At 44.9% G+C, this 13690-nt stretch overlaps 1 protein-coding gene across 5 annotated transcripts in view; it reads left to right on the top strand.

Annotated features, from left to right (window-relative positions):
- The window catches only part of ESRRB (estrogen related receptor beta), a 153493-nt gene that overhangs the window by 47286 nt on the left and 92517 nt on the right, over positions 1-13690 (top strand). For 3 of the 5 annotated variants that reach the window (XR_008329158.1, XM_053378788.1, XM_053378778.1), the window contains exon 1: positions 7041-7415. The exons of the other annotated variants lie outside the window; for them this stretch is intronic. Coding sequence is in view for 2 of the 3 variants with exons in the window: in XM_053378788.1 (XP_053234763.1) it covers positions 7366-7415 (50 nt within the window). In the remaining variant the exon portion in view is untranslated. Of the gene's footprint in view, positions 1-7040; positions 7416-13690 lie in introns of those variants that run through there. 5 annotated transcript variants of the gene reach the window in all.

Raw genomic sequence — 13690 nt, 5'->3', positions numbered from 1 at the left:
AGTGCAAGAAGCAGGAAGTTTGGCTGACCAAGCAGAAGCAGTCTCTCCTAGTATTTGTCCCAGTCATGGCCGTTCCAGAGATTTCATGCTGAACCACGTTTGCTGTTGAGCCCAGTTCAAGGTGCTGGTGCTTGCCTTTAAAGGCCCAACAGTTTGGGGCCTAAGCACTGGAAAGCACACCCTCCTTTCTGTGCCTTAAGATCATCAGAGGGGTTTGTTCTCCATGCTCCATCTTTAAGAGCAGTGCATTATGGATGTACAAAGGAAGGGCCTTCTTTGTTGTGGTGCCCTAACACCAGAATGCCCCTCTGAGGGAGGTCTGTTTGACACCAACACTGTATTTCTCCCCCAGTGCCAGCTTGAAATGTTTTTTTCTTTGCCCAGCCACTTATACTTATGGTATCTTTAGGTGGCTAGAGGACTCACTTGATTTCATTGTTTTGTTGGTTGTGCCTTACATTGTACTTGCAGTCTTTCAAAATCTACCACTCTGAAAGCCACTTTTGGATGAACGTGTGGTTTATACATTTTAATAAACAGGCTGAGTCTTCAAATCTGTGGCAATTCTGCTATCTTTGTAACATTGTGTACAGCTGCTGTCAAATTACTACTGTATCCACACCTGAATACAGTGCCATCAGTCGCTTTGGGTTAACATAGTGGTACCCGTTTTTATTTACTGTAAGATTGGGTATCCGGGTAGCTTCAATGCCAAGGAACTGTTTCCAATTACCGGCAGTCAGCACCCTCTCCAGTATCCACACTGTCATGCACACAGCAGCATGCCTAGCCAAGTACAGTCATCAACATGCACTCACAAACAGATCCTTGCAGCTTGTAATGAAAAGCTGGCTGATCCAGAGCATCTAGGAACAATCATTCCTTCTAATAGTGGATTAAGCGGGTGGCTGCGCTGCTGACAGATTGCTGCCAAAATGGGGCTACAGAGAAACATGAAGAAGGTACTAGAATGCTCAGGGGAACCCTGAGGTTTGCAGAAGTACAAGTGTGTGTGTGTGTGTGTGTGTGTGTGTGTGTGTATAGGAATGTGCTAAGAGGAAGGCACGCATGGCAAATCCATACCGTGATCAGCTCCCGCCCGGAAACCAATGTCCTCACTGCGGAAGGGCGTGTGGATCCAGAATTGGCCTCCACTGTCACTTATGGACTCATTGTTAAAACCGTGTTTATGGAAGACAATCTCACTCGGTTACGAGTGATTGCCAAAGAAGAATGAAAATATACACACACACACACACACACACACATATGGAAAGAATCCTAGGGAGACAACCCACATCCTCCCGAACAGTCCAATGAGCAGTGAGCATGCTCCGTGGCTGTGTTTGGTGGTGGGACTCTGGAGGAGCAGGGATGGGATGGAGTGTCATGTAAGGGGCACCCAACACTTCCAGCAGATCCCACTTATTCCCTAGTTCTATTGGTTAATTGTTGTCCTGGTGTAAATGTTCTGAACTGACTATGTTTTCCTGCTGGCTTATTAACTGTTGGTAGGGGGTTGCAGTTGCTTTATCTTAAAAATAAAATAAAAATGCTTTGTATTGCTGATATCCTATCTGCGTTCTGAAAGCTGTATTCTGCAAGGAGCAAAGTAGGCAAATGCATGCAACAAAGCTTCAGTGTTGTGGTGGCGGTGGCATTAAATGTACCGTATTTTTCGCTCTATAACACGCACCCGACCATAACACGCACGTAGTTTTTAGAGGAGGAAAATCCGTAGGCATGCCACCCGTAGGCATTCCCTCCATAATACGCACAGACATTTCCCCTTTCTTTCTAGGAGGAAAAAAGTGAGTGTTATGGTGCAAAAAATACGGTAAATTAGCCTTAGGAGGTTGTGATTTTGAGAAGAGGAATGGTAGGAGCATGTGCTGCCTTCCACTGAGAGCTCCTCTCCTTACTTGGGGATTCCAAGTTTGTGCTTATCGCCAGATGATGAAATGCTTGCAGTGATCTGAATATAAGGCAATGGGGCATGAGTTTACAGCAGACTTCCTCAGACTCGGCCCTCCAGATGTTTTGAGACTACAACTCCCATCATCCCTGACCACTGATCCTGCTAGCTAGGGATCATGGGAGTTGTAGGCCAAACACATCTGGAGGGCTGAGGTTGAGGAAGCCTGGTTTACACACACACATTTATAGGTTGAATATGCTGGATGCATGGATGGCAGGGGGCAGGGGACACAGTCCTGTTGTTCTCTGTCCACAAGCTGGTTGTTTCCATGCAGAGGGTTGTTGGATGTCCCTTATATTCCCTTGGAGATGCATATTAATCTCACTCAAAAATGTAATCCAGAAGGCAGAATGTCCAAATGTAAATGTGTGGAATGGGCCTTATGCCCCTCCACAAGACATCAGTTCACTTTCTCATTTCTCATTTCCTTCAATGAAGCAAGTTCCATCAATCGACAATACACCATTTCCTTTGTTTAGGCATTCACATATTTTAATTGAGCGTGCTAATAGTTTAGCCTCCCACAAAGACAGCAAAAGAGGAAATTTACAGTGATTAATATAACCTTGCTTCTTTAACAGCCTTTATGATTTACAATTTATCATATTATCCCCTCTGTCTTTAAGACATACTGCATTTGGGCTGTATCCAATGCCACTCATGCAACACCCTGCTGCTTGTGCAGTGGACCTTCCTCTTCCTCTTTTTCTCCCTGCAGCCCACCTCCATGGGCACCCTCAAAACCTGCTCTGGAGTATTGGGGAACTCTCCAGAGCAGGCCAGTCCTGTTGCATGAGCAGCACTTCGCCTGCGCAGCATTAGATACAACTCTTTGGATCTGACAGGTATGAAGCTTCATGTACTCCTCACTTCCTTCAGCACAGCCACAAAGAGGAAACCAAACTTTTCATGCCAATCTTCATTAACCACAGCTTGTTGTTTCATCTGAACCAGTGGATCTTAACCAGTGCTATTTTTCTAGAAAAAGAGGTGCCGGAACTCATCACGAACACTTTCCTTGTTCTCTTATAAAGGCAACGGTGCTCACCTGACAGGTGCCAGAACTGAGTTCCAGCTGGGGGAAAAAGCCAGGATCTTAACCATGGTTTGTTTGAAACAAGCCAACTTTAAACCAGGGGTTATGAAAGTAGTTTGTTCAAGCAAAGCACAGTCAAGATTAACTGCAGGTTGATCTGCTTGTGGCTGTGCTGGAATAGGAGAGGGGAGGGAGGCAGCATGCAATGCCAAGGTTTGCTGCAGCTAGTTCCTGTCACAGTTTATTATGACTTTCAGCTGCAGACTTCGCATGAGCTAAAGTGAGATTTATGTGCAAAAGAGAAACTCCTGTTTGATTTTTTTCTTTCTCCTGCAGTTTGGAGTATTGTTTGATGAGTTCCACATCATCAACTATATTTGCATAGTCGAGAATATGTTATGCTATTAAATCCTTATTTGTTCAGTTTTCTTTACGTACAAGTTCAACGATAGGGTGCCATTGACACTTCTGGTCTTGTAGCATTGACAGTGGTCTTCGGTCTTCACACCAACCTCCAATCTGCTTTTAATTTTTCTTTCCCTCCTCATGCACCTTACTGTAAATGCCCAGAAGTTAATATTTAAGTTGTATGCCGCACTCTTACTTCAAAACACACACACATTGTGCATGTCTTTCTTCTTTGCAATCCTCCTTCTTCCTTGACAAGGAGCAGCAAAAGTGGGGGGTGGGCGAAGCAGAGAGAAATGGTTGAAGCACCACAAACACACCCACCTTAAATCATGTGATGTCATAAATGTGGCACAGTAAGCATGCAACTTAAGTGGAATTTACATACTGGGGATTACGCCGAAAGCCAAAATCATGCTTCAAAACACAGTGGGTGCTGTGGTGGGTGGAATTGCCAAATCTTTTTTCCCTGGACATCCGGCCCCTTTTTATTGATCCCCCCCCCCAAGTATGTAAAGCTGAATGCGCACAAGTTAAATGCATGTAAGTTGTGAGCTTACCGTATTCAAAATGAAGCCATACTCAGAGTGAACCGACTGAAATCCATGAGCTCTGGTTAGCCATGAATCTGAGTAACTTAGAGCCATTGACTATGTTTTAATTTGACTATGTTGGATGCAATGCTAAATGTATTCTATATCAAGTGATTGTTGGAAGTGTTGAAATGCAGTCAGCTAGCACCGGAGCCTGATGTGTCTGCATGGGAAATAATAGCTGGAGGGAGGAACCTTCAAGTTTCCTAGACTGTCCTTTCTGAACAAACCTGTGCTTACCTTCCCTCAGGTGCTATACTAATGCTCTCAGGGTTGCTGAAATCACTTGCTACTTCCTTCTTCTTTTTCATTACCTTGGGACTCTGGAGAGGAAACATCTTTTTGTGACTCTCCTGCTGAGATGAAAGAGCGAGCATGGCTCTTTGCATCCCCTCCTTACTTAGTTAGAACTAAGATCTTTCCTATCACACTTGTACTTCCTGCAATAAACATAGTTTTCTTATTTTCCTAAATCTAGAAGTCTCAGTGTGATTATATTCAGGGCAACGTGTGGCCCTCCAATATAAATCCAGTGCCCAGTTGAGTCTCTGTGTGCATTTTAACCCCAAACCAGTTGCATCATCATAACTAGATACACTCAATGACTTCCACAGAGTTGAAATTATTCACATCAGCTGGCCTGTTGGTCTACTGATTTGTCCCGTTTTTAGTCTCAAGTTCATGCGGCTCAACAAATGATATGGAAGAAACAAGCTGAATGTTTACAGACTGTACTCCCATACTCACTTACGTAGGAGTAAACTGAATTCAGGAAGCCTTATTTCTTTTCTTTTATTAGTTATGCAAGACATAGCAAAGTACAACAACAAGAAATAATAAATATCTCATTTCCCCACCTGCCTTCCTCCCTATCCCCCATGGTACAGTGCTGTTCAGAGGTTGCAAGAATGCCTTTATGTTTGTTTTTACAGCTTGGGGAAGAGTTTACAGTCTTGTTTGAGATGTGAAGACTTGTCCTGAAAGGGGTCTTACTTTGGAGTAGACATATGATTCCACTGCCAAGCATTCAACCTCTCCCCAACTTGTTTTCTTGACTTGGTGCAGGAGGATAAGACAATATGTTACATATTTGCAACTTTGAACAAACAGGGGGGCTGCTGCTGCTGCCCACCCCCCTTTGGTAAACCCATATTACTACATCTCTTAAATGTACATCATATATTTACCTAAAACAGAGCCGGTTTATCAGAGAGGTGTTTCTGACACAACATTTTGCAGCTGTGGAATGGCTTTTGGAAACACTTCCATGCAAGTGCATGGGAAATGATTGCTTACAAGAGGTCAATCCGCACAACTTGCTCAAGGTCACTTGGTGGGTGTCATATTTAATGTTACAACTTTGTGGATGCCAGCACAATCCTGTGCACGTACGTAGTCCTCAGCAGGAGAGGATGCAGTTCAGTGGTAGAGTGCATGACAGAACCAGCTCTACCGTTAGGCAGAGTGAGGCAGCCACCTCAGATGGCGGAGACTGAGATGGTGGTGGGCTTGCTGCATGTGCCACAACGTCTGCCCTGCCCGCCTCTTCTCCACCGAAGCACAAACCCTTAGGGATGGGGGAACACGCTGCCCCACCACCACTGTCGAAATAAGATCCAGCTGCCAATCCAGTCGGCTTCTGTACATGAAACTGGGAGGGGCGGGGAAAACTTGTCCTTTAGCTCGGGCAGTTTCCCTGCTGTTTTTACAGCGGGTTTCATTTTCAGTATACACCTGACAACGTAATTCCCATATGAGATGCCAACTTTGCATTCAGAGCCACGAACTTTGCCTCTGCTCTTTACAGAACGTTGTGCGTGAGAGTCTCTTTAGGTTTGTGCCTTTTTTGTTGCTGCTGTTTGTACGTTTTAAAGAGACCGAATCTGGCGCTTAAGTCTGCCCTCTTCTGTTTTGTGTCCCCCCTCCCCGCTCAAAACCGCCCCCTCCCCAATAAAAACGTTTCAACGCTGGCAGTTTCCACGATCTGCGGCTAACAAGGCGCGAGGCACCATTCTGGGATAAGCGGCGCTTAGGAAACCGAGAGCTTCGCTAATGGGCTGATAAAGAGCTGTCAGATTGGCAGCCACGCGCGTGCGCGCGCCAGGCCGGCCAGCCGCTGGGGGGGGTGTGCGTTTGTGTGTGTGTGAGAGAGAACGTGTGCGTGTGACGGAGGCGCGTCCTGCAAGTTATTTCCAAAAGTTGCAGGACGGAGACTGACCTCGTCCCTTGCCAGAAAGGGGGGGGGGGGAGGTCAGCCAGGATCAGGCTCTGTGAGGATTCGTTTCCTCTCTGTCAGTGTCTATGCTGCGCACTGCTTAGCTTCATGCCAACGCTGCCTTCTCTCTCTCTCACCCCTTTCCCTTTCCCTTTCCTTTTTGGCTCAGAGTCCCGCTCCCTCCAGGATCATTTTATAATTGTCTTTGAGGAAATTGAGAAAGAAAGAAAGAAAGAAAGAAAGAAAGAAAGAGAAAAGCAAGGAGCCACACAGGTGTCCGACCCGCGCCGTTTGCAGCAGCGGCTGGCACTGAAGCGCCTCTTTCCCTGTCAACCGGCGGGGAAAGGAGCGAGCGGCAGCCTCTGAGGCGGGCGGGACGCGGCGACAGCAGCTACACGCGCGCGCGCGCGCCCCTCGGAGCCGGCCGCGAGGTCCCTCCTCGCTCCGTCCGCCGCCTGCCCGCCTCCCTCTCTCCTCGCGTGGGAATGAGTGTGAAGGTCGCCCGCGCCGCCCCCGCCCCGACCCGCCAGCCCTCCGGCAGCGCGCGCGCGAGAGCGCGAAAGCAAGCGAGCTTCCCGGCTTCTGCGGCGGCTGTTTGGCCACGTGCGGGTCTGTTGCGAGTCGCCCTCGCGCTGCCCTCCCTCCGGCGCTCCCCTCGCAGACTCTCCCTCTCGCCCCCGCCCGCCGCCGCCGCCGCCGCCGCTCTGTCACTCCAAGTCCAGCCCCTGAGAGGCAGCCAATAGCAGCCGTGCCATATTCACCAGTCGGCCCGTCTTAAAGCGACAGTGGGGGGGTCAGTGGCATCTAAATCTCCGGCGCCTGGGCCGCCTCTGCCGCCTGGCTGCTCTCGGCTCGCTTCAGTGTGATTGGATGAGCGGGAGCGTGTGGATGGGCGAAGCGCTGAGCTCTCCCTCCCGGGCTGCCTGTCCTGCTCTCTGTCCCGGCGCCTTCCCTCTTCTGCTTCTCTCCCGCTCGCTTTCCTTTTCCCCTCCTTTCCCCGAGTCTGGTCATTTCCCTGAGTTTGCCTCGGGCGCTTTCCCCTTTCCCCCTCTCGCTCCCTTTCTCCTCGGTGTGATCTAGTCGCTCCCCCACCCCCCACCCCTTTCTGCCAACTGGGAATGCTAAAACAGAACTGATGGACATTTCCGAACTTTGCATCTCAGACCCTCTCAGCTACCACAACCAGTAGGTGCCCTCCTTGCTTTCTTCTCTTTCTTGGGAATGCTGCCTGCGGGGGGGGGGTGGTTTTCCCCCTCCTCCTCCTTTTGGACTCTTGCAGGAGAGCGTGCGGAAGCCAGCTGCGTTTGAGTTGGAAAGGGGAGAAGGAATTATTTTAACTTTCTCTCAAACCCAATTGCATGTGGATCTCTCATCACACCTGCACCACCTCCTGGCTACAATATGTGCCAAAGTGTTTTGTTTTTTTGCGCGCGCGTGTGTGCTGTGCATCATGGTGTAAATAGCTTGCTCCTCTCTTAACAAGCAGGAAGGATGCAACTCTCCCTTTGGAGAGATGCCTAGACAGTGGGGCTGCCGTAAAAAAACACACAAGAGGTTTGCCGTGGAAAGCAACTAGCTTAGGGTGGCTTCAACCGGCGCGGCTTTAACGATCGTAAAACTTCTTTCTCTTGTTTCCCAGGCATGTAGATTGACAAACGTTGGAAAGGTGTGGCCTTTTTGCTTTACTGTAAAAGTTTTATGCGGCTGTATTAACTTAGAGATGTATGTGCACCAAGGCGTACCATGCCCACTCATATATATATATTTCTGTGGCTATTGGGAGCTATTTTAAAAAAATTAATTGTATTCCATCTGAAATTCCCCAGAGAAGGCGACCCTTCTGTTCACAGGGTAGCCAGTGTAGGGATGTTGTGAGTGGACCGGAGCAAGCATCCCAAGCTGGGACTGATGATGATGACAGACAGATCGTCAGCTGCTGGTGCTCTTGTTTTTCCTTTGTACGATGCAGCGGTGATGCTTTGCCTGCGCTTCCTGTTAAGCAAATAAAAGCCGCGCGCCATGCGTGGAACTTTGGAAAGTGAACGGGGTTCGCTTGTCATTTGCGTCCGCTCCTCTTGCGCGATGCGTTCTCCAGCCCGCTTCTCCTCTTCTGATAAATCAGCTGCGAAGGAAGCAGCCAAGTCCCCCTTTTGTGTGTGTTTGTGCATTGGTCTGCATGAAGCGCCTGAAAGCACCGTGCGCTGCCCAGAGGAGGAAAGACCTCCGCTGTCCTGTCATCCCGGATGGATAGGGCATAGTTTAAAAAGCTACACCTTAGAAAAAGAAATATAAAAGGGCTATAATTTCTTTGAAAACCATCATTCCCTACTCTGTTTCATTGGATCTCTCTTTTTCCTCATCTTTTTTTTTCTGAGCAGCTGTCAATCCTGTCATTCCTCATCTCATCTAGTGAGATGCCTATATATATATTTGTATACGAAAATTTCTAATTTTGTTGGTTCATGCTTTTCATAGCACTTTGGTCTATGCTAGTCTCTCGTACTGGACTATTTAAAAGTAAAGTTCCCCAGTCACCCAAGAGTGCCTGGGGAAACCCAGCCAGATTGGTGGGGTTTAAATAATAAAATTATATTATAAAATTATCATTCCCCCCTCCAAATTTTATTTTCATAAAACAGTGGATTCAGAATAAAATAGAAATCAAATACCATTTATTGTACTAAAAACTGTGAGCTTAAAAAGCGAAGTGTGGTCTCTTTTCAAAAGAAGGCTTATATGGTTTTGTAGCCTCTGGTTTTGTGCTTTTCCTCCTAACTTTTTTTGTTGTTGTTCACATCCAACCTACTTGTAGAACAAGAAGGGTGGTTGCAGACTCAGGAAGAAAACCAAAATGAAGTACTTAACATATTCCATTTTTAATGGCTTGTAAAATTTGATAGAAAGTAACCAACAGGGCTGTGATCCTGGTGCAATTTTCCTGCTTCAGTTTTAACTTGGTTTCCAATTAAAGGTACAAGAGTGGACCAGGTGGATTTCCTAGAACGGAATGGATGGGCAGAAGAGGTACACTGTTCTTCATGTTACTAAATATAGTCCTATCAGACTTGGCAGAAGTGGTTTTTTTCTGAGTTGGCATGGGACTTCTTTTGTTGTTGATGTTGAAGGATTGTGTGCCATATCAGGTTCGGAGGATTTTCATAAATTGCATTAAAAATGGATTTGGAAGACACTGGTAACTGGAGAAAGTGCAGGGTAAAAGGCATTCTGAAGAACGCGGTCTAATTATTTCTGCATCCCATTTCTGTTTTCATTTACATATTTGTTGCATAATACAGCAAAGGTGTAAGTCAAGGCCACCTACGGTTGTGCAAATGGTAATTCATCTGGGGTATGCACGTGTTTGTAGGAGCATTTTTTAAAATGATATGTAAATATTTGTATGTAGGAGTATTTTATAAGAGCATTTAAAAAATCATTTGTCTGCACATGTGTTGCAAGTTCCCACCTTGAATGCTGGTCACTTAGATAATTTGCATCATTATTTGAAAGCCGGCCCTTTTCTGTAATGGTTATTGTTGCTATTTTTAAATAAGCAAGAAGCACATATTAATTCATAATATTGAAAAGGAGCTCTTCTTATTTTGCAAAGCCATTTGATTATAAAAAATGAGTATGGCTGCAGCTAGTGGTTGGTTCCCCTTATATGTTCCAAACACTGATTTGGAACTTGCAGTATACATGTTTTAATATTGAGAAAGTAGCAGATGTGGCAGGGAAGTATTCCATGCAGGTCTCGGGACTGTGGACTCAGTACATACCACGGAGTTCAAATCCTGTCCTACAGTGACTCTCACCAGGGCCTGACTGAGCTGAAGAAATCAGCATCTATTCACTCAGGACATGGCATTTCACCTTACTGGGGTTAGGAAAGTTCAAACGTGAGCCCTTCAACAGGGAATTGAAAAGGGGTGTTAGCAGTAGCCTTCATGAAGCTTAGGATCTTGCCCCTGGTAGCTTGACTTCAAGCATTTCTGTATCCTTTTGCTAATTTCATCTCCGTATATATATATATATATTGGAGCAATTCCTTGCAATCACTGAAACGGTGTTAGAAAAATCTACCTGCCTGAATGTAACACGGAGAAGAAGATGCAAACTGAAACTTTTTGTAAGAGTAGGGTTAGCAAGCATACAAAAAAAAAGCCCCTCCAAAAACAAAACAAAAAACTACCAGCTGTATAAATGAATCTGCAGTTTGTCTCTTTCAGGTCATGGCAGGTAGAGTCCATAAAATTAGTCAAACTGTACCAGTGCTGCTTGTGTGCAGTACAACAATTGTGTAATATAGATCTGTATGTGTGCATAAATATGTATGAGGTCCAGCTACATCTGGGCATGTATCTATGCGTGTATATCATGCTTACATTTCAGACTGTAATTGTCAACACCTAGAATATCCCTTGAAGTGAAATTCAGCACTTTTTGTTTGCTTTAGCATTAATGTCACAGCCCAAGATGAGAAGCGATTTCTCCCTCCTTCTTTCCTTTCAGCTATAGCCTCAGATGTTGTAGGACGATACCTTTTGCCATTCCTAATCAATAGTGTGTATGGAATAATAGAATAGACCAAGGTTAGCACATTATGAAAAAAATGTCACTTTGGAGTACAGCAATATTCTGTCAGGTGTGCCTGTTAAAAATGCTTTCTTTGACAGGTTAAATAAAAATGCAGAAATGTCAGCCCAATAAATGAGTTATCAGCTGCAAAAGAAAGTGCAAAATAATAACTTCACCTGTGAACATGGAAACCCAGATTTAGATGAATCAGTATGATTCCATTCAGTATTCGAATAAACTGGGGATAATTATTATCTATTGCATTTGATTCTGTTGATCCTTATTTACAGGCCAAAGAAATGTGACTTAGATTCTGAAGGACTGTTGATGTGCATTTGCTTCTGTATTGTCAGAAAAGCTGAATGAAGCTACTTTAGTTCTAGGCACTCCTGGAAATCTAGAGTGAGGAGTGGTTGCTCTTTTCCCCTTCTCCCCAGATTTGTGAATGGGGGGGGGGATTCTAAACAGAGAGACTGAATGAAGCTGTAAGTGCTCTGGGCGCTCTTGTGTACCTACAATAGGGAGTTGATGCTCTGTGTGTCTATTTTCTTACTGACAAATTAATTCAAGAAGAAGCTGTAATGCAAAGGAACGGGACTTAGCTTGTCCCTTGAACAGATTTCCTATTGTGTCGCTGGGTCCCCTTTTCAAGAGCCAGGCTAGTCTTGCATGTGAAAAGAAAATATTAGCCTTTCTTCTGCCTGTCTTTCAGGTCCTACTTTTTCATATCAATTATTGAAAATTATGGAAAGATCAGTTTATTATTAATATTTCAGGGAAGGAAATGCAGCGGGACAGGGATATTTTCATTGCATTGATTGAAAGCAATCAATAGATATTGTGTTTAGCCTGAGAGGGACAGGACTTTGGAGGAATTGCGTCAGAGAAAGTTGCTGTGACAGAAATTTCACCGTGGTTATTATTATTTTTCTGGGAGAATATGGTACTTGAAATCCTCTGTCTTTAAATTTCTGATCCACTCCCACGCTCTCTACTGTTCTCTCATTTTAAAGTTTGTGTGTGTGTGACATGTCTTTCACATCCGCACTTATTTAATCCCTCCAGTAAGAAATTCCATATGTGCCATAACTCTAAAGATCTGAAATGTTTTTGTTCCGGATATACAATCACTTCCAAGATTGGGGGGGAAGAGTATAGATTTAAACTGTTATGTAACCATGTTTCACGAATGCAGTCATACTAAATATCTCATAAGCATGTCTAACTGTTTGTGATGCATTTACATACAGAAAGAAATAGCAAAAGCGGAATAAGCCAGAAATGCTTACAGCTCTCCCTTCTCTGTTCTGTGCCTACTACCACACTGGGGTTGATAAATGGTCGTGGTAACCCTGTTGTGGGTGGAACTTTATGGCACCCTGGAGACACTTAGATGTTCCTTCAACTTCCTTTAAATATGCTACAATCCCAAGCATGCTTACTAAAGAGTAAGCTCCACTGATCTCAGTGGGACATACCTCTGAGTAAACATATTAAGTTCACGCTAAAAGTGAGATTGGCACGCTTTGTTTGACAGCTGTTCAATAACGATTTTATTTATTTATTTACATATGAACAGGTAGGGAAATAGTTTCATTATCTAGGAAGTGTCAAACGCACACACACACAGCACAGGAGTCCCACAGTAACCTCTTACAAAGCGTGAAACTAAAGATGCTGTAGATATTAATGAATTGGTTTAGGGATAGGTCAACATAACAAATGCCATTCATGACCAACTCTAGAAATCAACAGGGGGAGGGAGGTATGCTTTATTTCCACACAGCTAGCAGGTTTTGATGTAAGACAGAAAAGCACATTAAAGTTCAACTTGAAATTGTATCAGTTGGGGTGAATTTTGCAATTTATAAACCCTGACAGAGACTTGAAGGGGGGAAGAGCTTCATTTCTGGAGAATAATTTTTATGGAGCTCTTACAAGTTAATTTTTCTCCCTTCTCTGCCCTGCCTTGGCCTCCTGTCTCGAAAGCTCTTTCCTGCCTCCTCTTTCCACTTGGACTGCCCACAAAGTGGCCTTTACAGCTGAAGTGCCAGTTATTTTGTCTGTCAAGAAGCACTTGTGAGCTGTGTGCTGCTGGAGGTGACTATCTGTTAGGGAAAGTGCGCCTGCTTGAAGTGGAAAGCACTGCAGAATAATATCTTTGTCATGTTTGTAATTGCAAATGTAATTAGCAAACAAGCTCTGGGGGATTAAGGAGTTGAAACTTTCGCTGCACATGACTTGACCCTGTGTTAGCCAAACAGGAATGGTGTGCGCTGTTTAACCCGTGCCAACTCTGCATTTTTGTCTGGGCATATCTGCTGTTCATAGATTTCTGCTTGCTCCTAGTGTTCTCTGTGCTCCGAGCTCTCTCCAGAAAGAATTACATTTTTTTCCCTGTGTGAAAGAAGAATGTGCTAACATATACTAGTTTGCTGAGCTGCTTGGTGCTCATGAGCGCTGCAGACGGCATTGCCCTTAATTATCCGGTTGTATTTTGCACAGCCAAATTGCGAAGAGCAGGTGGCACAATGTGGTAGCGCAACTTGTGATAGCTTTGTGACTGATTTTGTCCCTTCCTTTGCTCTATTGTCTTCCCTGCGTCTACCGTGTAGAGTTCACTTTCTCACTCCCCAGGGAGAAATCTCCATGTTTAGATTTTTTTGGGATCACCTCCCCTAAACGTCCAAGTTCCCTGCTAATTTTATCAATCTGCAAATAATATTCTTGCCTCCGGGGTGTCGTGCAAACAGCAGACACAGAGTCCATTCAGAAAGTCACAAACTTTGAGTGTGTGCATGTCCAGGAGGTGTTTGCTTTCTCATGCAAATTTTGTCATGCTAGAGGTTCTTTTCTGTCCCTTTTGTGTGCAGTATTTAAGT

This window comes from Podarcis raffonei, chromosome 1 (genome assembly GCF_027172205.1).
Source record: "Podarcis raffonei isolate rPodRaf1 chromosome 1, rPodRaf1.pri, whole genome shotgun sequence".
NCBI lineage: Eukaryota > Metazoa > Chordata > Lepidosauria > Squamata > Lacertidae > Podarcis > Podarcis raffonei.
Note: the sequence above shows the minus strand (reverse complement) of the source record. Positions and strands in the feature narration are given on the sequence as shown.